This window comes from Propithecus coquereli, unplaced genomic scaffold, assembly GCF_000956105.1.
Source record: "Propithecus coquereli isolate 6110/MARCELLA unplaced genomic scaffold, Pcoq_1.0 Scaffold119, whole genome shotgun sequence".
NCBI lineage: Eukaryota > Metazoa > Chordata > Mammalia > Primates > Indriidae > Propithecus > Propithecus coquereli.
This window is the reverse complement of record NW_012135969.1, coordinates 2,795,876-2,821,017: the sequence shown is the minus strand read 5'-3', so window position 1 is coordinate 2,821,017 and position 25,142 is coordinate 2,795,876. Positions and strand designations below refer to the sequence as shown.

The following is a 25,142-nucleotide window of genomic DNA, read 5'->3' as shown; positions in this document are numbered from 1 at the left end:
CAAATTTAGACTACCATGAAATCCCATTTTTACATGTCACATTGGAAAAGATGGAAAGGTTTAACTATTTACTATGTGTTGGGAATAGGGGGCATAGGGACCCTCCACGCATTGCAGGTAGTAGAAACTCTATGGATAGTAATTTCCAATAAGTATCAAAATTTTAAATATAATTCTTTGACCCTTCAATTCCTCTCACAGGTATTTGTCTTTCAGATGTACTTCTGCATAGGTACCAGATGACACGATGCACTAGGATGTTCGCTGCAGTGTTATTTACGATAGCAAAAGACTGGAAATGCCTAAAATGTTCATGATACGACACATGTGATAAACGTACGCGATATCTATGCAATGGAACACTGTGGAACTGTCAGAAAGAATCAGGCAGCGGTATAGAGTACTGACAGGAGTTTGTTCAAAGGAAAAGAGAAGGCGTCACTATAGCAAAAAGACACCTGCACTCAAATGCTCATCGCAGCACAATTCACAGTCATAAAGATATGGAAGCAACCTCAGTGCCATCAGCTGATAAGTGGATAAAGAAACTGTGATATGCATACACCAGGGAGTGCTACTCACCCATGAAAAGAATGAAATAATGTCTTTTGCAGCAACTTGGATGGATCTGGAGAACATTATCCTAAGTGAAGTAACTCAGGAACGGAAAACCAAATACTGCATGTTGTCACTTAGAAGTGAGAGCTAAGCTGCGGCTAGGGTGGCCATACAGAGTGGCATAATGGACACTGGAGATGCAAAGCGGGGTAAATAAAGAGGGTAGAAAACTACCTACCAGGTACAATGTACACTAGTTGGTGATGGGCACACTAACAGCCCAGACTTCACCACTGTATAACAAAGCTTCACTTGTACCCCCTAAATCTATTGAAATAAATAAATGTACAAACACCAATATTATGCAAAGTGAAAGAAAAAAGAAAAAGTAAGATGGCAGAGCAATGTACATAGTTCACTACTATTTATATGTGCAGTCCAGGGAAGAACAGATGCACGTATATGTTTGTAAATGCATAAATGTCTTTAGAAGGCTACGCAAAAAAGTGATAGCAGGGGATGCTTCTGGGAGAAGGGCTGGGAGACTGGATTCAAAGGATGGAGAGAGACTAACATTTTGCCGTACATCCTTTGTACATTTGAAATTTTATACTGTATTGGGTGTGTATTACTTCTCCACACATGTATATAAAATAGTATATATTTGTAAAACAAAAACAAACTTGGGCATTCAGATCTGTCAAGAAGTTGGGGGTAGGGGGAACCCCAGGCCTGGGCCCCTCTGGAGCTGTTGGCTGCAGGTGGCTTCCCTGAGCAGTTCCCTGCTTTGTCTAAAGCCACACCAGGAAATGTCATTCATTCCGTCATTCATGCAAGTGCCGGGCATGCGCCCTGAGCCAGGCCCTGTGCTGCACACAGAACACAGGATGAAAGAGACTCAGGCCCAGCCCTCAGTGAGCTCCCTGAACAGTGGGAGAGGCAGGGATGGGGGAGGGAAAGAGATGTGCAAATAACTGCAAAACACAGGCTGAGCAGTACAGTGTAGCAGTTAAGATTAATAAGTGACCATGTAGCAAGGCGGTGCCAAGCCAGGCCCTTGAAATGAGCCACACCTTGATTTGAGAGCCACGCATTAGCCAGGTCCAGTTATTTAACCTCCCCGAGCTTCGGTTTCCTCCTCTATAAAATGTGGACCGTAGTCATCCCAAGTGTAGCACGTGCTTTGGAGCACGGCCTTGGAGCTGGCAGGGGCCTGGGTTTGATTCTCACACCCGCCATTTATTTTAAAGCGGTGTCCTGCAAGGCCAGTTACCTCACCTCTCGGAGCCTCAGCTTCCTCATCTCTGAAATGAGGCTAATACCACCACCCTTGGAGGGTTTGTGGGGGATGAATGAGAAATCACATTGCCTGGCTCACAGGGAGCTCTCGAGCACGGATAGCTAGTATCACCAACACGGGGACTGAATGTCGTGTGTCCATCAGCCCTGCGTGCGACAGCCGCTCATCGGGTGTGGGGCTTTATGAAAGGTCTTGTGGGAGCCACTCTCTGCTCCGAGTGCCATGGGGAGGACAGAAGGGGAAGGTGCTCATCCAAAGAGCGAGGCTTGAAGGGTGAGGAGTGGGGAGAGGTCTCAGGGGAGGGCGTGTCTGGCACAAGGAAAGCTACTGAAATGACCCGGCTGCGTGGAAAAATGTGGGGAGTTCAGGGAGCAGCTAGGAGTGTCAGGAACATAAAACTGGGAGAGTCAGAGGCCTTGAGGCGGGGAGGGGCGTGGTGCTGCCTCTGGGCCTGTCGGCAGTGGGGGAATGTTGGGGGGTGGAAGACAGGCCGACTGGAGGACACCACTGGGGGACAATTGCAAAGGTCTGAGTTGCCATGCAGGACCTGGAGAAGAGGGGGCCCACGTGAGGGGGATGGACACCGAACAGGGAGGCTCATCTCGCATCCAGGAGGCCCGCCCCAGCCTGCCACCCCTCAGGGGCCACCTTTTGCCAGGCGTCCTCGGAGCCAACTGCATTTATTAGAAAACGGAGCAAGGCGCTGCTGGCCGTGTGCAGGTAGGCTTTCCAGCCCTGCTCCCCAAAGCCACACCTGCAACCACACAAAGGTGCTGGTAGGTGCTGCTTGGGTCCTCGTGTCCGTGCCTCTGCTCTGCTCGGGCTGTCCCTCCACCTGCAGGGCCCCTCCCCGCAGCCATCGCATGTCTAAGCCCTGCCCTGTCTCCAGCACAGGCAGAATAACAGCCCTCCAAAGACACGTCTGTGCTGATCCCTGCTACCTGCGCATATGTACCTTACATGGCAAAAAGGGAATTTGCAGATGGGATTAAATGAAGGGTCTTGAAATGGGGGGTAGATTACCCTGAATTATCTGGTTGAGACCAAAGTAATCACAAGGGTCCTTATAAGCGGGAGACAAGATGGTCACAGTCAGAGAGAGGAGATGTGGCCGTGGAAACAGAGGTCAGAGGGATACACTTTGAAGGAGGAAGGGGCCACCAGCGCAGGAATGCAGGCAGCCTCCAGGAGCCAGAGAAGGCGAGGAAACAGATTCTCCCCAGAGCCTCCAGAAGGAACACATTTCTGCCAACACCTTGATCTTAGCCTGTAAGACAACTGCAGACTTCTGACCTTCAGGACTGTAAGAGACTACGTTTGCCTTGTTTGAAGACACTGAATTTGTGGTCACTTGTTACAGCAGCAACGCGGGACTAACACATCACCTCTTCCCTCAGGCCTCTGTGAGCCCGGGTGCCCTCCCTGCCTCTGAGTCTCTCTGGGGCTTTACCTGAACCTCTCCCGGGCACTGTCCTCTCTCCCCGGGGTGAGGATTAGTTGGCTCCTGTCTCCTCCACCAGCCTGTGAGCTCCTCAAGGGCAGCATCTGGCTTATTCACTTGTCTCCGTGTCCCCGTTGCCCAGCCCCTTGTGCAGAGAATTCTCCCTAGGTCCTTCCAGATCCGTTCTCCACTCTTCTGTGCCCTGCTCTGTGCCTGGACACAGTGACCTCTGTGTCACTGACTCGCTTGCCTACAGCTGCCCTAGAATCTGCTGGAATCAGCCGTCAGAGGCAGCAGTGGGGGATAAAGGACAGGAAGAGAGGGGTCTGGGTATCTGTTCCCCCACTGTTTCCCTGCCAGGCCAGGGTTCAGGCAGCAGGTGCTTGCTCTGCAGCTGTGGTCAACACTCTTGCAGGGCAGCCCACCCCTGGCCACAGCCCTCACTAGCCCCTGCCACGCTGCTCCCTCCTCCCCATCCCTTTGGGTTCCCACTGCTCCTCCCCGAGCAGGTCCAACCCCTGCTGCTCCTGTCCATGCATCCGGAAACAGTTCCCTCTCTACAGTCCATTGGGTCAACCCTGAGAGTCCTGTAGGGACCCTGGTGCATACAGGCGTGGCTGAAGGTCTCTAGAGACAGCCAGCTGCAATGTGCCTGGTAGATGTGTGGACGACTGCCTCCGTCTGTCTGTCTGGGACGGTGGGTGGCTGGGAGAGGCCCACAGAGCATTCTCTTCCATCCTCATCATATGAGCAGGAGAAAGGCCATGGCACTGGTAGAAGAACAGGACACAATGGAAAGCAGGGCAGAAAGCAGCCAGAGCCTCAGCTCTGCTCTGCACTGGTTCTCAGGACCCCACTCCCCACACAGACCCACGGGTTGACAGGTCCCAGGCCACATTCCTCCTTCCGCCCACCCCAACTCCTGGGGCTCAAAGGGCAGGACAGAGGCCAGCTGTGTGGGGCTGGCAGGCTGCCACACCCTTGCCTCCCTGCGGGGCTGCTCCCTGCCTGGTAGGTCTGTGCCTGGTGCTGCCAAGCTCCACACTCCTTCCCCTTCACACCACAATCAGAACTGGTGAGTGACTCATCCCACATCCCTCCTGCCCTGCCCTGCCCTGCTGGACCCCACCAGACCCTGGCCCCTCTCAGCCTCATCCCTGCACTGGCTCCCGGCACCTCCATGCTCTGCGCCACAATCTGGGGCCGTTCACCCAGCCTCAAGCAGGAACAGCAGGGCTCTGATATTCCTAGCCGGGGTCTCCAGGGAGGCGGCTGCGCAGAGGACAGGGCCCTGTGGCCCCCAAGTTTACAACACTGGCTCCCCTAGATCGGGCACCCTGCTGTCTCTTGATGTCCAGTGCGCATTCCTTACAACCTGCCAAGGCAGATGACTGCCACCCACTCGACAGATGGGCGGGGAGTGGTGGGGCTGACGCCCCTGCCACCTGCCACAGCACACCTTCCCATCCACCCTGAGCCAAACTCGGGCAGCCACAGCCGTGCAGGAAACGGCGCTGGGCTGGCGGTCCGAACCCTGAGAGGAGCCAGCCTGGACTCTGCACAGGGCGGGCGCGGGCTCAGGGCTGCCTTTGCAAGCTCCCCAGGCCAGCAGCAGGGCCTGGTGGCCTCAGCTCGCACAGTTCCCTCCGCCGGTGCAGGAGGCGCCAACCCAGAGCCACAGCGCCCCCTGGAGGATGCACAGGGCCTCGCCACCTGCCACCAGGTGGGCTCCTTCCTCCTCTCGCCGCCTCCTGCACCCCTGATCCTGCTCAATGCCGTGTGGAAAGGAGCGGCCAGAGGGATCCCGTCTGGTCAAGGGCAGGCCCCTCACTCCACTCTGCTCCCCAGCTGCCACACAACAGCAAAAGGGCATTGCGCTGAGAGCAGTACAAGAGAAAGAGCCCCAGGAAGGCTGGAAGTCCAAAGACCTGGATTCTACCTGTGCAGCCTTGGGCATGTGTCTTTCCCTCTCTGAGCACAAAGGAGTGGAGGAGCCCACCTCTCTAAAGAAAGAAAACTCTCCCAGCGTTGAAATTGTAGTTCATCTGACACTCAATTTCCTGGTGTGTAAAATGGCCATAAGGGGCCGCTGCAGCCACAGCTGTGAAGGAAGCAGGTCACACCTGCCCAGCTCAACTACCTGCCCCACCATGCCACTGTGGCCTGGCCATCAGCCCAGCCTCTTGCCTCGAGTACCAGACCTGCTGGAATCACAGTATAACCCAAAGGTTTAAACTTCTCATAAGTTTAAATTCGCAGTCCCCTTAATTAGCAGTTCTGTTCAGGGTGGAGTTTAGTGGGAGCCTTGGAAGATGAAGCTACAGCCAGCCAGGCCAACTAGGAGGAGCATGTATCCACTGAGGCCTAGAAACGTCCCTAAATCCCCTGCAAGGGACGGGACAGGATGCCTAAAGGAAATCCACTGACCTTGGAATCCCATGCATGTGGGTCCAAATCCAGACTCTATCCATCCCCCAATTCACTGTTTGTCCTTAGACAAGTTGCTGAACCTTTCTGAACTGTGGCTTCTCCCAGGACTACCTGGTGGAGAGGATATTCTGGAGCAGAGATCAGTTTCGGTCTGGGGGGCCCTCCACCAAGCCCTCCCCTTGTCCTAGCAGTTGCCATCCACAAATAGGCGATGTGGGCAACGCAGGAGGGCCACAGCAGCTCTGAGCTCCCTCCGAGATCATTCCAGAAATTTAGCATTAGAAGGTTCCACAGCCAGGGACCTTCATTGGTCCCACCTCCCCAGCGTGGCTTTCAAAACCCGGCAGGTCAGCCCTGCTGACCTCTCTAGACTCAACCTTCTGCATTCTCCCTTCATCTCCCCCACTCCAAACTTCTTTTGGTCTCTTGAGTGTGCCAGACTTGCTCTGCCCTCCAGGGCTCTGCAAATTCGTCCCCACCACCCATGCCACCCCCACCAGCACCTTCTCTTTTTTCCTATCCCACCAGCTTCTCCTTACCCCTCTCTCCAAACCTCCCCCAAGCCAGATTGGTGCCCCAGCTCTGTAGCTCTACCCAATCGAAGCCCTTAGCTCATGGAACATGGTTTCTGTTCACCTGTGTGTCCCCTGGTGGGTGGTGAGGCCCGTGAGGACAGGGACCACGTGCTCACTGAATATTCGTCAACTGCACAAGTGACCCAGGAAAGGGGCTAAGGGCCCAGCGTGGATTACCGTGTGGACGCTGTGGAGACAGCCCCTCTTATCTTCCCTGACCCTTAGTCCCATAAGCTCCACTGTGCTGTAAAACCCTAAATTCAGGCTCGAGTACCTGATGCTCAGCTAAAGCCAAACACTGTGACTCCCGGTGCTTGGCGATAAAGAAAAGTTTATTTGATTTGGCCAAAGCGAGAAGACAGGGGAGCAATCTCTCAGATCTGCCTTGTCACAGAGATGAGGCTGGGAGCTTTTATGCAGGGTAAGGGGTCAGGCAGAGGGACGTCCGTGTTGCTTTTATTCTCAGATAACAGTTTGAGTATCCAGACTTTTGGGCGTCGGCAGCTAGGGGCAATGCTTTCAGGGACATTCATTCCTTCTGCGAAACAAACTCATGGATTTTCCTCATGAGTTTATCTCCTCCTGCTGACAAAGAAATAGCGCATCTGCAGTTAATAATTGCTGTGGGAACAAGAGGTCCTGCAAGCAGTTACTGTGTGGTTAACGCGTGTAAACAACCAAGGGCCTGTCCAATTTCACCTTATTTCAGTCATTAAAAATATCAGGGTACTCAAATCTCAAAGGGCCCAGCTACAACTCCACCTCAGCCCTCGCCCCAATCCTTCATCAGTCACACTTGGACACGAGTGTCCAACAAGCACTGGCCTCTGCCTCCGCACAGAAAGGTGACTTGTTTAGAAGTTAGTATAGCTAGTTCCTGCCTATCTGAACCACTGTCATCTGAGAATTGAGGGGTAAGGTTGGGTCGTCTCTAAATTCAGGAGGTGCCTGGCCAGGTGGGGTATTGCAAAGAGCACCCACTCTGGAGCCAAGCCAGCCTCAGTCTCAAATCCAGGCCCTGCCACTTGTAAGCCACGTGACCTTGGGCAAGTTGTTGAACCTTAGACTCAGGCTCCTGAGACAGAAAGACCTTCCTCAAATCATAGTGGTGCAAATGAATGAAGTAACTTCTCTAACATGTCTGGCACCCAGCAGAAGCTTCAACTAATGGAGTCATTACATTTTATTTCTTTATTACTAGCAATATGGTGCTCGTAGCACACATTGCAGAGGAGGAGGTGCCCAGCTCAGGGACACAATGTGCGTGATTGCGAGGACATCAGAGGAAACAGGGTGTGATGAACTGGCACAGGCATTTGTTGGAACAATGACAAGACCCTGGCCTGATCAGTTGTTGGGGGAAAGGAGAGGCTGGGAGGCTAGGAGGTGGGGCTGGAGGGGGGTTCTCCCCACCATTCCCCATGCTGAACTTCTGCCATCTGGAGTAGAAACACAGCTCTGTTTCCCCTTGTCCCATTCTGCCCTGGGGCTGGAGTCTCTCAGAAAGTCTGAGAGAACATGTGTCCATCTTCACTGGGGACCCTCCCCCTCCTAGAAGCCCCCTGCCAGGCTGGGGAAGGCAGGTCGGGGGGAGAAGCCAGCCACCCCAGCAGCATCCATCAGCGATCGCCAGTGTTTCCCATCATGGATTCAGCAGCGCATCTCGTGGCCAAATCAGTCAGGGAATTTCTGGGTTCTGTAACCTCCTCTTGGAAACTGACAAAGCACTTTAAGAAAACAAAGTCTTTGAAAAGTCCTGCAAATAAAGAAAATGGTTTGGCTTGTTTACTTCCCTGTTTCCCACTGGATTTGGTCACAGTTTTGTTTTATTTGGGACTATTTTATGCTTTTAAACACCCCAGGGAATATGCACTAGAAAATCCAGAGGCCCAAGGAGCTTGGAAAGGGGCTCCAGCTAAGAACTGTTATGAAAGGGACATTTTGAGCAGGAGTCTCCCACCCCAACTTTTTGCACCTCAAACATGACTATTTCCTATGGATTTTTTAGTATTTTATTTTATTTTAGAGATGAGATCTCACTCTGTCACCCAGACTGGAGTGCAGTGGCGTCATCGTAGCTCACTGCAACCTCCAACTCCTGGGCTCAAATAATTCTCCTGCCTCAGCCTCCCAATCGCTGACATTACAAGTGCTCGCCACCACACCTGGCTCTGCTATGGATTTTGAATTTTCTTTGTTTCCTGCATATTTATCAGAGGTTACCATTAGGGCTGGCAGAGTTCTTTTGGAAAATCCCAGCATGTGCTAGTCATGCCGAGGGAAATGGAGGGAAGGAACTTGTTTTGTTCACATTTGGGGCTGGGGAACAGCATGGCCCTGGGGCAGAGGGGGCCAGCGACGGCAAAGATGGATGGGAGACCCGAGCGGCAGAGAAAACGCCAAGAGATTATGAACCATGGATCCTCCGTGGCTCAGAAAGTCAATGGAGACCACCCGCCCCAGTGCCCTCATTCCTTCACTGCCCTTCATTTCTCCCCCACGCTGAGGACCTCTGCAGGGGAAACTGAGGCCCAGAGACAACAAATAACTGGGAGAAGGATCCATTATTCAGATTGTTCACATGTGGCTGCTTGTTTCCCAAGAACAGAATTTCCAGGGCTTTCCTGCTTGAGGCAAGTGTTCAGCTCTGCATTCAGCAGGTGGTCTGTGATTGTCCTACACAGCATGAGACAAGGGTAGGCTTGGGGGTCAGACCCATCCAGATCCTTTGTCAGCTGAGTTATGTCATCTCTCTGAGCCTCGGTTTCCCATCTGTAAATGGAAGCAACAACAGCTACCTCACACGGTTGTTGTGAGAAATAAAGAAAATGACATACAGAAGGTCCCTGTCCCATGCCTGTCATAAGAAGGCATGCTTTCACGGGCCTGTCCCCCAAACTATATGACACCTGCCAATCTGCTTATCTGCCTCCAGGACTGGACTGTGAGTCCATGAGAGCAGAGGCCTCCTCTGTTCTGTTCACAGCTCGATTTATTCCCAGCCCCCGACACAGGACAAGCACCCAATAAATATCTGCTGAATGGACGACCCGAGGAGGGCATTAAAATAGATGAGAGCTCCGATTTGAGATTTTCCTAAAGAGGCAGCTTTGAGGACCCAGCCCCGCCTTACCTGTCCTCACTATCTTTTAACTTCTCATGGTACCATTCCTCCTGGGTTTTATTTGATGTTGTTGTTGACTCATTTCTTGAACTTCCCTTTTGATTTCACAAGAATTCCCTCAGACAGTCCCAGCGGTTCTCAGCCTTGTAAGAGGAACGAGAAGGGAGTTGATTTTGTTCCTGTTTGGGCCTGAGATGGGGAGAGAATCTGGGCCTGAGGCCAAGAGAGCCGTAGCTAGCAGGAGCCTCCAAGGGGAGGAGACTCGGAGATCAAAGCTGTCGGATTTATGAGTGTCAGATTGACAGGCTGCTGGAGCCGAAAGGATTTGCAGAGACCATCAGCTGTCACCCTCATTCCCCTCTGTGTGCTCGTGCACCCATTCCTCCCTTAGCAAGCACAGACCCAGGGCCTCCGGGGGGAACCGAGATCCCAGGAAAGAATCTACATGTGTAAGGTGACCCATCTCACTCTCAGCGCTTTGCGCAATCATTGCTTCCCACGTACAGCATTTTTGACAAGCTCTGCTTATCGGAGTCACTTGTGTCTGTATTCACTGGGTACCCAATAATTGTTTGAGGTCATAGAGGGCAGGAAAAAGAGCGCTAGCTTTGGAGCCAGGCCAAACTGGATTTAAATCTTTGCTTGATCACTTGTAAGCTATGTGACCTCAGACAAGTTACTTGACCTCCCTGAGCTAGAGTTTCCTCCTCTGTAATGAGGTTTCATCAGATCAGAGTTCCTAGATTCAAGTCCTGGCTCTGCTCTTTAGGAGCTGTACGATCTTTTTGGCAAGTCCTTTAATCCCTCTGAACAAGTTTCCTCATGTGTAAAATGAAAATAGGAACAGCATCACAAGGTTGCTATGACAATTAAATAAGGTTATGCACATAAAGGGCTCACCACAACACCTGGCTGCTCAGCGAATGTTAGTCCTTGCCCCTTCCTCTTGGAGATAATTGTTCTTATTCTTGGCCACCCAAATCCTTTGGAAAGCAATTCCGCATCTGGTGTCGGTGCCTCCCCACTATAGAAGCCAGAAATTAGCCTTCCAGCCTCCCTTGCAGCTTGAGCACACACATGACCAGTCAAACACACCATATAAGACCACAGCCAGGAGCTAACGTCCCGTAGAAGGAGGCACCCGGTGGAATCCATGCTGGCAGGAACGACTGCAGAGATATCCAGCTTCTAGAAGCAGCAATGCCAGAGGTTTCAGGGTGGCATCAAGGGGAACACGCTACCAGATCTGTGCCTGCAGATGGTGGCAAGGGTGGGCCTTCCTCCAGACTGCACTATCTTCAAGCCTGTTCTCTGGGAGTTCTTCCTGGAGACTCTATGACTTCCCTAGCATCCCTTAACAAATTGGCTTTCAGCATGTGGCTTCTGATCTTTGCAGGCAAACACCCTGATGGATGCAGAATTTAATATCAAGAGTGATTGCTGGCCAAAAGACTTCTAAGAGATCTCCGCTAGGGTGTCTAACGGGCAATGTAAATTCAGTGCATCCAAAACTGACTCCTCCTCTTCCATGCCAACCAGTTGTAGTCAGAGCCCTCCCATCTTGATGAGTGACAACTCCTCTCATTTGCTCAGATAAAGGACTCAGAGACCTCCTTGACTTCTCTTTCATTTACAACATAAAGTCCTTCGGGAAATCCTAACAGTCTATGTTCGGAATCCAGCCAACTCGAACCATCTCTGCTCTGAGCGCCCTGGTCTCCCACCTGGATCTGCCTCCACAGCCCAAACACCTCCCATCAGGCCCCAGCTCCAACCTTAGGGAACAAATTTCACCCTGAGACTCGATGGGACCAAACAAACTATATCCAAATCATAGCCCCTCCCCACTCTACCATAGCACCCCCTTACCCATCCCTGCTTCTTTTCACACTTACCACCTTCAAGTATATTATTACGTATTTCTTTACTGCATGTACTGCTTTTCCCCTCCCCTTACCTATAATATAAGCTCTATACAGGCAAGAATCTTCCTCTCTTTTCTACATTGATATATCCCAAGCACCTTGAACAGTGTTTGCATAGAAGGACCTTAATATATGTTTATCTAATAAAGGTTGTTGAATGAATGACCTGAGAATCAGATTGGTTATCTGGCCTAGATGGGTGAAAAAAAGCCAGTGAAAATCTGGCTGCGATTAAAATGTGAGACTGTAGAAGCCCATGGCATGTGAATAAAACAGGAGTTGGCTAGTCTCTTCCAACTGTGCTGGAGAGCTTAGAGGAAAAGTAATATACTCCAAGTTCTAAGTTCTTGACTCTATGAGCAGTCAGAGGACCAGGGACTTTCCATGATTATGCTAAAAAAGATCTCTGATTTCTGGAGCTACAAAGCTGAAGTAGCTAATAAACTCGAAGTTGAATTTTCCAAGTCACAACATCAGTCGAAATCACAACCTTGTCAAGTCCTTCTACAAAAGAGCACTGGTCAGGGAAGAGGGGCACCCACAGACTTGGAACCGGAATATATTAGAGAATTTAATTGACTCACAGCACTCCAAACTCCAAATTATCCTCATTCACCGCCCTACTACCCTATATTGCCTCCAAAATTGTGAGTAAGCCAGATAGATCCCAGCATACCTGGGGGAAGAGATCAATGAAAAAGTCGAAGCTCAGAGGAAAAGGTATACACACCAGGAGAATTTCAAGATGTTGTTAATCTATAATTAGCAGCAATGTGAAGACTGAGTTTGGAAATGGATTCTATTTTTGATCCGGCCGAATTAATCGATATGGAAGCATTCACCAGAGATTGGAAGTTCAGCTTCAAACTTGAACATCTAGGAGTGGATCTAAATGGTTGCTCAGTTGGGTGACAGAAACTGAACTCAACAGTGGCCTATTCAAAATAAAGTTGTTCCCAGGAAATGGTTATTGTAATAAAGAGGAGGGAATCTGGCCACCTGGGGAGACAGAAATGTTGGAATAGAACTTATTCATTATTACGTGGAACTCATTCACTCATTCACCAGCCATGGGAGCCCAGAAGACACCGCCTACACTCTGGCTATTTAGAAATACAAAGACAAGGAGGAAGACAGCAGCATCTTTGAAAAACATGGTAGTGGTCATTCTCTGGGGATGTGGGTAAGAGATACTACAGTGGAATTAGACTCCCTGATTTCAACAGAGATGGGATCTCAGATGACAGAGGACAAGTAGGAACACTTCAAAGCTGAAAGGCTGGAATAGCAGAATGATAAAATCTGTAGGAATTTGTGATGGTGGTCAATTAATCATGAGTCTCTAGGATCCAAATATAGGAACAGTCTACCAAGACCCTGATTCAGTCAGGGTTCAGTTTAAGTAGCAGAAACCAATCTCACTTCTCTCTCTCTCTCTCTCTCTCTCTCTCTCTTTTTAATGAGATGAATCTTGCCCTGTCATCCAGGCTAGAGTGCACTGGTGTCATTACAGCTCACTGCAACCTCAAACTCTTGGGCTCAAGTGATCCTTTTGCCTCAGCCTCCAGAATAGCTGGGACTACAGGTGCTCACCATCACACCCAGCTAATTTTTCTGTTTTTTGTAGAGACAGGTCTTGCTCTTGCTCAGGCTGGTCTCAAACTCCAGACCTCAAGTGATCCTCCTACCTCAGCCCCCCAGAGTGCTAGGATTACAGAGCTGATCCACTGCACCTGGCCTAACCTCACTTTCTTAACCGAAGGCAATTTAATACAAGGAATAAGGTGCTTGCAAAATCATTAGAAGCCTGGAAGAACAGACTCTATATGGGGCCTCTAGGAACGGCTTCTACCATAGAACTGGCCCCCAAGGGAATTCTTGGTCTGCCACGATCAGAAAGCTTGGGAATCGGGAAGCCACTACCAGATTTGTTGGCCCCAGGGCCATATAGTACCTGGTAGACCCACGCAAACAAAAATACATACAATTTGTTCCCCCTTCATGTCTCTCCCCACTCAACTCATGAACCACATAGTGCATCTGATTGGAAAAACCTAAATTGCACCCAGAGCCATAGCTTTTTGGAGTCTGGAAAAAGGTGGGTTTAAGATTACCAGCCTCTTGAGTATGGGACACTCACTAGGAGAATGCTGAAACTGATACGATCAAGTTGGTCTTCCAGATCTGCCACATTCACTCCCCATCCCCACAAAAAAACAAAAATGTTACATCAGGAAGAGGCCTCTCTTGAGAATGACAGCCTCTTATCCAATTCCAAAACCAGAATCGGGTCTTAGACCCAGAGAACTCTGAACGAAGACAAGGCCAGATACCCTTGAGGAAGGGCCCTGCAAGAGCATCACAAGCACGTGCTATACGTCTACCTCCTGGCCTTCTCCATAGGAACCCAAGAGCATTGACAAGAGCAGCTGTGTACCGGGGGAAGGAAAATGTCTAGACCTTTGGGGATTATTGGACACTGGCTCCAAATCAACTCTAATCTCTAAAACTGCGGAACAATGCTGTGGTTCCCCAGTTACAATGGAAGCTTATGTGTAGGTTATTTTGGTTACTATTCTCTTCCTGGTAGATCTAAAAACTACATTTCCCAGCCTCCTTTGCCACTGAGATGAGCCATGTGATTTAGATTCTACCAGCCAGATACGCCCACGTAGGACTCGACTTAGAAAAGAGGTATGCGGGGAAGTGGGCTCCCCTCGGGGCATCTAGTTTACTGGCAGATGACAAGTCAGCATGGTTCTGAACCCAGGCTGTGGAGGCTGTTTCTAAGTTCAGAGGCCCCATCCTGACTTGGCAGTTTCATGGTCTTGGCAGAGGCAGCAGCTCCCTTGGCAGACCCACTCTGCTGTGTCATTTTGGGGACTCTTGGAAATTCAGCCTAAATTCTGTTTCTCCGGCCCTCCTAATGATTCTTTGAGCTATCTGGAGCTCTTATAAATCCCTTACTTGTTAAATAGCCATAGTAGCTTCTGTTGGTTGCAATTGAGAACCTGACCAATACAGAGGATCAGATGGCAAATGAGCCCGCTGGTACCCTGGACCAATCCTGTGGTCATCTCCCAGTGTCTGAAAGGAAATGGGTGTAGTCATTAAATGGCTCCCTGATCCATGGAGTAAGTGTTATTATGGTAAGAAAGGCCAACAATACTACATCTCTAAGGGAATGACAGAGATTAGTGCCACATAAGAGATCTGATAAATTTAGATTTGGAGACTCTGATCACTTCCCCACTAACTTGCCTATTTTTCCTGTGTAGAATATGGACAAATGTTAGAGAATGACAGTAAATTATTTTACAACTATCATGTGGCTGTTCCAATAGCAATCATTGATCCAGATTGCATCTACTTACCAGAACAGATCACCACAGTCCCTAGTACCTGCTGTGGGAAATTCTTTTTTCTCTATCCCAATAGACAAAGAATACCAGAATAAGTTTGTTGTCACCCACAGAGAAAACAGTACAAGAGGCTTCCCACGGTTCCAGTTACCAGTGGTCAACCACATTCTGAAAGTATTAAATGAAAAATTCCACAAGGAAACAATGTATCAGTTTTAAATTGTGCACCATACTGAGCAATGTGATGAAATCTCACACTGTCCCACTCCATCCTGCCCAGGATGTGAATCACCCCTTTGTCCAGGGTGTCCACATGTGTACACCACCTGCCCACTAGTCACCTAGTAGCCATCTCGGTTATCAGATCAACTGTCGCAGTCTCACGATGCTTGTGTTCAAGTAATCCTTATTTTGTTAATAATGGCCCCAAAGTGCAAGAGTAGTGAAGCTGGTGATTTGGATATGTCAAAGAGAAGCCACAAAGGGCTGCCTTTAAGTGAAAAGGTGAAAGTTCTCGACTTAGTAAGGACAGAAAAAGATCACATGCTGCCCCAACAGACTGTGTGTCTCTGCCTGGCTTTGTTCCTGCCATCATGGATCCCACCCAGCACCTCCTTTACATCCTAGTCAGTCCCCTGTGGGTCACCTGCCTGGCAGAGTTGTCACATGCACATGCCCTAGTGCAAGGGCAGTGGGAAAGCAAGTTCTGGCTTCTCTCTCAGAAAGCCTCAGCCGCATAATGAATAATTCTCCAAATAAAGTTAGAGAAGTAGACAAAAGATATAAAATGGTAGATGAGGAAGACAGCAGGTAGCAGGAAAAGAACCAGAGAAGACAGTAGTCAGTTACACATTAACAGTTGAGCACCAGAGAAAAGATCACAGACTCCCTCAAGATGCTCAGCATCTTGCTAGAGCCATCTTAGACCCAGAGACATCATCCTGCACCTAGCTCCATATAGTCCAGAATCTCGAACCTTCCCGAGCTTCTGTGTCACTTGTTACCCTACGTGCACCCTTACGTAGCCCCTCCCCCAGTGATTTGAGCCAACCTATAGAAATTGGTGTTTTCCAAAAATGACCCCATTAATATCCCATTGCACATGCTGTTCTTCAATGTGACATGAACACACACGTCCACAGCATCTAGAGATGGGATCTGTATTCATTTTCTATTTCTGCTTAACGAATTACTGCAAACTTAGCAGCTTAAAACAGCACTATTTATTAGCTGACAGTCTTGCTGGTGTGACTGGGCTCTCTGTGCAAGATGTCACAAGGCTGAAATCAAGATGTCGGCCAGGCTGAGTTCTCATCTGGATGCTCGGGGGAAGTCCGCTTCCAAACTTCTTCTTGATCTCAGAAAAATTCAGGTCCCTGCAGCTGGAGGACTGCGATCCCCTGTTCCTTGCTGGCTCTTAGCTCCTCGATCCCACACATTCCTTGCCACATGGCCCCCTTCCATCCTCAGCTAGCAAGGACACATTGAAATCTTTTCATATTATACTTAAGACAAGATAGGGCACATTCAGGGTGATATAGCCATAAATAGAAATCTTCTTATGCTTCAAATCTCTGACTTCTCCTGTGACCAGCCAGACAAAACTCTTGGATTTGAAGGGCTCATGTGATTAGGTCAGCTCCCCCAGATAATCTTCTTATCTTAAGAGCAACATATTTAAGACCTTAATTATCAAAATCCCTTCATTGCAGCATCTAGGTTAGTGCTTGATGGAATAACTGGAACAAGGTGTGTGTACACCAGGGCCGGGAATCTTGGGGGATCATCTTAGAATTCTGCCTAGCGCAAGGTCTTTGTTCCCTTCCCTTGAATCTAGGCAGGCCTGTGACTACAGCAGAAGTGACACTGTGTGACTTCCAAGTCCAGATGATAAGTAAAATAGCTTCTTCCTGGCAGTGTCACACTTAGGATATATGTTTTTGGAGCCCTGAGCCAGCGTGTAAGAAGTTTGGCTACCCTGAAGCTGTCCTGCAAGAGGGTCACTCTGAGACCACTAGCAGGTCCTGTGTTAGCTATGGAGGGAAGCAGAGAGACAGAGAGAGCTGCCCAAGGAACCCCAGCTGGGCCAGAGATATGAGTGAGCCAGACTTCAGATGACTCCACCACCAGCCTGTGAGCCACAGTGACACTAGGAGGAGCAGAGATGAGCTGTCCCCACCAAGCCTGTCAAAATTGCAGATTTCATGAGCAATGTAAATATTGTTGATTTAAACCTCTAAGCTTTGGGGTGACTTGCTATGTAGCTATAGTACCTACTTCATAGGCTGAGGGGGAAAGGAGTTTTGACTATCAGAATCCTTGGAGAATATTACTGGCTGTGGTCTTGTCTTGTGGAATGTTTCTTATTCTGCCTCAGAGCACCTTATTTTTGCCTATATTTTTCACCATCTATGAAATCTTCCAAAGCAAAAACCACATCATTGTTGTCTTGTTTCCCTACATAGCTAGCACACCACCTGATAATAGATTATGGTAGATTGTTGGCAAAAAATGGCCTCAATTATTGCCCCCCGATACCCGTCCCCTTTGCCATATGACTTTGCACCTCCTCCCATCAAGAGAAGTCTATTTCCCCTGGTCTTGGTCTGGGTTAAGTCATGACTTGCTTTGGCCAATATAATGCAGCCAAAATGACTGCTCTGATCCTAAGCCCCAGGAGGCCTTGCACGCTACCATTATCTTGGAACACAGCTCAAGCTAGCCGGCTGGAAGATGACAGTCATACAGCTCATTCATCCCCATCACCCCAGCCAGCATCCAGCCAACCTCCAGAGGCAGAGCCACCTGGCTGACTTGCAACTGACCACAGATGCATAAAGGAAAACAGAACTACCCAGTCTAAATTGCCAACTGCAAAATTCTAAGCTGAATGAATGATTGTTATTTTTAGCTGCTAAATTGTGGGCTGCTTTGGCACAAACAAAAGTTAACTGGTAGAAAAATTAACCAACACTTTTTATGGTGAATTCAATTGACTGTCCCCTCACCTCCATTCAGTCCCTTCTTATCTCAAAGAACAAATGGTTCCACACTAAAGTTTGATTTGCAGTGGGAAAGCTTTATTAGGAATTCAGGATCAGGCAGGGAGTGAGGTCACCCCAGGCCTGAGAGAGGAAGGAAGGTCTCCCCAACCCTGAGGCCATCAAAGCCGAGCAGAGCAGGGGGCCAGTGGACAGCCAGAGGCACACACACCAAGTCAGTCCTGACCCACGCAGGCACCAGGGCTCGTTGCCAACTATTCCTGATGGCAGGACGCATAAGCAGGCCTCATCCGGGGTCTGCCCATCTGGGGGAAGCTCCACTGGGGGTGGGCAGGGGAAGTTTACGGAGGCTCTAGTATCGCACGTGGTAGCCTGTGGAGAGATGGAAGGGAGGTGAGGGTGAGAAGAGAGGACTGCGAGAGGTTGGGACTCGGCGAAAAACAGGGAAACTGGGAGCAAAGACACTGGAGCTCAAAGAGCTAGAGAGTCCTGAGAAGGAAGGACCTAGGGGTCACCCAACCTAGCGCCCCTGTCTGTTTCCTGAGTCTCTTGCAGCAACCCTGGCAGATGCTCTCCGCGAGGCAGCCCTCTGCACTCAACAGTTCTGTTTGTAAATTTTTTGCATATCCAGGCAAAGATGGCCCCAGCCTCACCCTAGATGCACATTCATGGCCCAACAGTGTCACTGGACACAAAAAACCACACCAGATGCCTGACCAAAGGATGGCTCCCAGGCACCGCAAGCCTTCTCTGAGCTAAACATTCCCAACCACGTGACCCAGCCTTTTGCCATGTCATTTCCTATTAAGTTTTTATTTTATAAAATTCAGTGTGTAGATAAGGAAATTTTCCCTCACCTAGAGACCACCTTACTTGTGTGACTCCTTCTTACATTTTGATTATCATGTTCACTATATACTCCTTTTGGTCTTTGCATTGTGTAACACTCGTGCAAGCCCCCCACGACTGAAACCCCTGACGCTCTCTTCCACCTGGACTGTTGCTAATCCAGGTCTCCCACCCTCATGCTGGTTGAATGGACTGGCCATGGAGCCCTACGGAGCTGAGTCCCTCATCTATGAACCGTATGACCTTGAGCAAATTACTTATTTTCTCTGGATCTCATTTTTTTAAAAAACAGGGATAATAATAAAACCAATCTCAAAATGTGTGGTTGGAAATATATAAGCTAATGCACGATTTTCACCCCATCTCCTAAACTACTGAGACTCAGGCCACATGTCTACTTGGTTGGAGCCTCAACCAAAGCTTTGTCAAAAATAATGATCAATTCAGAACTAAGAGCAGGTCTATGGAATCTCACTAGAGACCTAAAATCTAGTTCTGCTCAGAATATGTATTCCCCAGAGAGGTTCAAAGATATTTAAAAAGGGGTTATACCTTGCCTCTTCCTCTACCCTATAACCTAGAGTTGTGCCTCCCTCCACTCGACAACACAGAATTGTCCCTTACCTTTTGATTCATCATAGTCACCAGATTTTGAGGAGGAGGACTGGGACTGGGATGATCTTCCACCACTTCCTCCTTTGGATGCGCTTCCTCCGCCGTAGCTGCCTCCGCCTTCACCTCCAGAACCACTTCCTCCACCATAGCTGCCTCCACTTCCTCCTCCAGAACCACTTCCTCCACCATGGCTGCCTCCACTTCCTCCTCCAGAACCACTTCCTCCACCATGGCTGCCTCCACTTCCTCCTCCAGAACCACTTCCTCCACCATAGCTGCCTCCACTTCCTCCCCCAGAACCACTTCCTCCACCATGGATGCCTCCACTTCCTCCTCCAGAACTACTTCCTCCACCATAGCCGCCTCCACTTCCTCCTCCAGAACCACTTCCTCCACCATAGCCGCCTCCACTTCCTCCACCATAGCTGCCTCCACCTCCTCCTCCAGAACTACTTCCTCCGCCATAACTGCCTCCACTTCCTCCCCTGGATCCACTTCCTCCACCATGGCCGCCTCCACTTCCTCCCCTGGATCCTCTTCCATAACTGCCTCCACTTCCGCCTCGAGATCCACTTCCTCCTCGACCTCCTTGGCTACCTCCCAAGCCAATTTGTTGAGCTCCAGAAGATTCACTGAGAAAGAAAGAAAGAAAACACAGAGATAAAATGTGTGGCCCTCACGTACCCATACAAGGATGTACCTGGACAGAGTCAAGACCCAAACATGAATCTTTCTGTTTTCTTTCCTGGGAGGCAGAGGACAGAGACTGGGCTGGTACTGCAGCTGGGAGAAGAGGGCCTCCAGCTGGGCATGGGAAGCCTTCCCCTCCCTGGACCAGCGAGGCAGCTCCTTCTCACATTGTCATCATTCTCCTTTCCCAAAGTCCAAATGCCCTGAGGTCCCCCCACAGGATGAAGAAGTCCTCAACCAATCAGACCCTGTGTACAAGAGCTTCCCCAGATACCCCTATCCAAAGGAACAGAAGTAGTATCAGAGGCCTAGGCACTCCTAGGAGTTTGACAGAATCCTGGGGGACTTACAAGTCTTCCTGGCCACCCTCAAGGAGGCTGCGGTAGGTCTGAATTTCCTGCTCCAGCCGCATCTTGATGCTGAGCAGAAGGCTATATTCCTGATTCTGGCTCTCAATCTCTTGCCGAGTCTCAGTGATCTGGGCCTCCAGGTCACTGATCTGCGCCTGGATCTGCTGCAGCTGGCCACAGTAGCGGTTCTTCGTTTCTTCCAAGGAATTCTCCAGGGCTGCTTTCTATGGGGCAGGAGGAGGCTTTAAGAGGGATGCTACATCATAGCTCCTCTCCTTCCCACTCCTGGGGATCATGCAAAGCCTCCTGTGCCCCATCCTGCCAGAAGGTTTAGAGAGGGACTACCAACCTTGCTGAGCAGAGACTGCAGCTCAATCTCCAACTCCTGGACACTATGCCGAAGCTGGGTCACCTCCTTGGTGTTGGACTCCATCTCCTGGCCACTAGACGTCACTTCCTGCTCGATCTGGGTTATCTGCAAACCCAAAGGCTCAGTAAGGACCAGGCTGGGCCAGGACCTTCAGTGGACAAGGTTCTTCACCTTCAGGGCAAGGCTGAGCCAAAGCCAAGGACAAGTTGTTCTGAGTTCTGGATCCCTCCAGCCATGCAGGGTTGTCCAGTTCTCTCAACATGACATTCCCTCTCAGCAAGGTTTTAAGGCCCTTCACATTTTGTCCCCAAACCACCTTTCTAACCTTATTTCAAACTGTCTCCACCTTCCAATCAACACCCCCCACCAACACACACACGCGCACACACACACACACACACACACACACACACACACACACACACATTACAGACCATGCCTTTATGTGCCAGGCTCCATGCCAGGCTCTGGAGACCCAGGGAGGAAGGGAGCCATCAAGGAGCTCAGGGGAGTATTGGAGGCGCACTGTCCCTCTGCTAGAGTCCTATATCACATAGCATTACAGTAAGTTGTTCACGCTCTGCTTTTGTTCTCACACAGCTGATAAACTGTGAGCCCCTCAAGGGCAGCAATCTTACTGGCTCATCTCTGAGACATCAGCACTTCACATAGAACCCAACACTGAGAAGCTACTCTGCAATTATGTTTGTGTACAGTGAAGAAAGAAGGATGAATGACATCCATTGGAAGACGGGTGAGTGACAGCTACACTAAGACAGAGAAGTGGGGGGATGAAGGGACAGAAGAGAGGGATAAGGTGGAGGAATGGAGAGCTGCATAGACCAAGGGAGGGATGGCTGAGTGGGCAGCCCACTCTGCTCACCTGACTCTCGTATTGTTGCTCGATTTCCTTTCGGTTCTTAGCAATGAGCTGCTCATAATCCTGGCGCATGTCGTTGAGGGCCTTGGTGAGATCTTTGCTAGGAGCAACATTGATCTCCACATTCACATCTCCATCATTTTGCCCAGTCAGCTGGCTCATCTCCTGGCAGGGAAGAAGGGGATATGAGATCAGGTCAGGGGTGGGACCCTCTTCACCACGCTTTCTTCCTCTGGTCCTCCCAGGGTACAGTTGTGAAGTCAAAGGGCAACCACCACCATTGGCAGGGCTACAGAGGAGCTGAAAGTGTCCTCCTTGGGAGCAAGGAAGAGGGTGTCTCCCAGGCAGTGCCCCATAGCACTCCAGCCCCTCCGTCTCCCCAGTAGACTGTAAGGAGCCAGCACCCACCTCCTGATGATTCTTCTTGAGGGCCATCAGCTCCTCCTGCAGGGTCTCATACTGCATCTCCAGGTCAGACTTCTCCATGGTCAGATTGTCCAGCACCTGCCGCAGGCCGTTGATGTCGGCCTCCACACCTTGCCGCAGGCTTTGCTCCATCTCAAACCTGCAGACCAGGCAAGGGTAGAGAATGATCAAAAGGGCACCAGGCCCTACAGGGACCTCCAAAGCACTGTGGGTGAGGTAAGAATTGACAACAGGAGAGGCAGAAAGGAGCAGGACTCACTTTATCCTGAAGTCATCCAGTGTCATGCGAGTGTTGTCAATGTCCAGGAGAGTTTTGTTGTTGCCCACTGTCAGGTCCACAATCTGAAAGAGAGGAGACAGCATGGAATCACGCCCCGCTGCTATGACCCACAGCTAGGAGAATGAGAGGCCAGCTAAAGCCATCAGAGGTGGAGGATCCCATCCAGGAAGACTCTCAAGAGGCAAGAGGAGCTTCCAACAGCTGGCACACAGGCCACACCCCTCTCGGCCTTTGGCAAGGATATTCAGCGTGGCCTTCATGTATTCATTCAACAAACTTTTGAAGATCTACTGCAAAGGTCACTGTGGGGTTTAGAGATCACTGACATACTTTTCCTCAAGGAGCCCATCATCGACTACAAAGTCCAAGGTATCCTAAAAGACTTCAAGGAAAGGAGAGGTGGCTTATGGTTATGGGATATCAAAGAAGACTTCAGGAGAGAGGTGGCAATTGAATTGAGTTAATATTGAACATGAATAGATGGAAGAGGCTTGGGAAGAAGAAACAACACATCCAGAGGCAGCATGTGTGAAAGCAAGGGACTGAGTGACCACAGGGAAGAGCCAGACTGCTAGCTTCTCCCGGACAGAGGCTAAGCCTAGTACATCACTTCTTCCCAGAGCAACACTGAGGGTAGTCACTCACTAAACTAGATATATAGATGGACATGTGGATGGATGGACAGACGGATGGATGGAGAGACAGCTTCCATTCCCAGAGTTCTAGATCCTCTCCACTTGAACAACCAGCATGTATAACTGGGTCCACAACACCTTAAAAGATCAAGACAGGGTCCTATAGGATCCCGGAAGAAGTAGGAAGGGAGAGAGAAGATTGACTTGGCCCAGACCAAAAGGAGGCTCCACATCCAGTCCCAGCAGTGCCCATGTCAACCCAGGCTTCCTCTCTGCTCTGCCCAAGCTCTGAAAGTTGAGGAAGTAAAGATGAAATCCCAGAGCACAGGCCAAAGTCCCAGGCCTGGGGACCCTCAGGAATGAAATATGAGTTTGTTTCTAATGAAAGTTTAAAGTTTCCAAAAGATGGATTCCCTGGCTATTGTCTAAGCTTAAAGTCTAGCATTTCACCTTTTTGGAAGATAAAGAATGTAAGAAAGAGAGAGACAGATAGAGATTGGAGTTTCCTGTACCTACCTGGTTCTTGAGATCATCAATAGTGTCATAGTAAGAAGAGTAGTCCTTTTGGGACAAACTGGGTCCCTTGCTGTCATACCAATCTTGGATCTTACTCTCCAGGTCACGGTTAGCCTCCTCTAGAGACTGCACCTTATCCAAGTAGGAAGCCAGGCGGGTATTGAGATCCTGCATGACGGTTTTCTCATTGGCAGTAAGAATGCCACCATCGCCGCCACCATAGCCACCTCCAAAGCCCCCAGACCCACCACCAAAGCCACCTCCAAAGCCCCCAGATCCACCACCAAAGCCCCCAGACCCACCACCATAGCCACCTCCAAAGCCCCCAGACCCACCACCATAGCCACCTCCAAAGCCCCCAGACCCACCACAAACACCTCCAGAACCGCCACCAAAACCTCTGGAACCACCCCCGAAGCCCCCACCATAACTACCAGCACTAAAACCACCACCAGATCCTCCACCATAGCTGGAGCCAAAACTGCTGCCACCTCCCCTCCCAAAGCCACGAGAGCTCCCCCCACCACAGCCACTGGAGGAGCTGAAGCGGCCCCCTCCTCCGCCGCCCCCTGAGGAGCTGAAGCGGCTGGAGGAAGATCTTATGCTGCCCCCGCCGCCACTCTTGCTGCCCCCGCCGCCGCCAACGCTACTGCGGCTCCAGTAGGACGAGAACTGTCTGGTGCTCATGGCACTGCTTGTAGCTCGTGGGATAGGAAGCAGTCGCAGGAGTGCTGCTGGCTCCCGAGTGCAAGGTAGGAGAGCTGCTGGAGTGTAAGGTACAGAGCTGTCCCCGGGGCTGCCTACTTATACCCCCGGCTGATGGTGGCACGCCTGGGTGTGCCCTCCGCCTGTGCCAGCCTCCCCCCACAGACTCGAAGGAGGTCTGGGATACAGGAGGCAGCAGCTGCCCCAGGCTCAGCGTCCTTTGGTGACTGCCTGGAGGCAGCCCAGCCTCTCTCCATTGTGTAGGGTAATTGGCTGATATTAGGCTGTCAGGGGCACCATAAATCAGCTCTGCTGCCACAGGGGTGACCTAGATCCTGGAGTTTGGTCTCCGGCTGGTCCCAACAGCAGATCTGAGACTTAGCCCCTGTGGGATAGAAACTCCCAGGAGCAGAGTCACCCCTACCCGACTGATGATTATTACTGCCTGCACCCACCCTGCTCCCACCTGTGCCCACTGTGGGCTGCGCTGGGACCAGGGTACCAAGGAATTATTATAGAGGACGGGGGTGGCACAGCCCCTGCCCTCACGGAACCCCAGTCGGACAAGAAACCAGTTCTGCTCTCAGGATCCCCAAGGCTTTCTTGGGAGACCAAGGCTCGGCCCTCAGGAGACTCCGGTTTGGTGAGGAGATGCGTGGCATGGCCAAAAGATGGAGAGAGACGCAGAGCAATGTGGCCACCGGCACCCAAGGACAGTGCCCAGGCTTCACACGAAGGACTAGGAGAAGAAAGTGGACCAAATAAATAAAGTGCTGCTAATGCTAGCTGACCTTTGTGCAGGAATGCAAGTGGCCCGGCTGTCCTAGTGCCTGCGCAGGGCCCAGCGGTGGGGATGGAATTGACGTTGGTTGAGCGCCTGCCCCATACTGTGCCCTGGGGGAGACCGCGATGTGTGACTTAGCCTCGGATGCATCTGCTGGTCACCAAGGCCGGAAGAGAGTGGAAAAGAAGGCTGCGGGCTGCGGTGCACCTGCCGGAGCTCCACCCCAGCTCTGTGCTCTCATGCTGCATGACTTTGACAAGGCACTTAACCACTCTGTGCCTTGGTTCCCTCCTCTGTAAAATGATGGCATTAATTGTGTGCCCAT

The 25,142-nt window shown here is 50.5% G+C and overlaps 1 protein-coding gene across 1 annotated transcript; it reads right to left on the bottom strand.

The window, feature by feature from the left end:
* Nucleotides 1-18,069: 18,069 nt before the first annotated feature.
* On the bottom strand, nucleotides 18,070-24,015 carry KRT9 (keratin 9, type I). Its single transcript, XM_012659704.1, has 10 exons — nucleotides 23,631-24,015; nucleotides 23,329-23,588; nucleotides 22,157-22,239; nucleotides 21,880-22,036; nucleotides 21,475-21,636; nucleotides 20,571-20,696; nucleotides 20,222-20,445; nucleotides 19,566-19,813; nucleotides 19,191-19,487; nucleotides 18,070-18,089 (listed from the first exon to the last, which is right to left on the bottom strand). Exons 1-10 carry the CDS (start codon nucleotides 24,013-24,015, stop codon nucleotides 18,070-18,072), a joined length of 1,962 nt encoding a protein of 653 aa, XP_012515158.1.
* Between the last annotated feature and the right edge of the window lie 1,127 nt (nucleotides 24,016-25,142).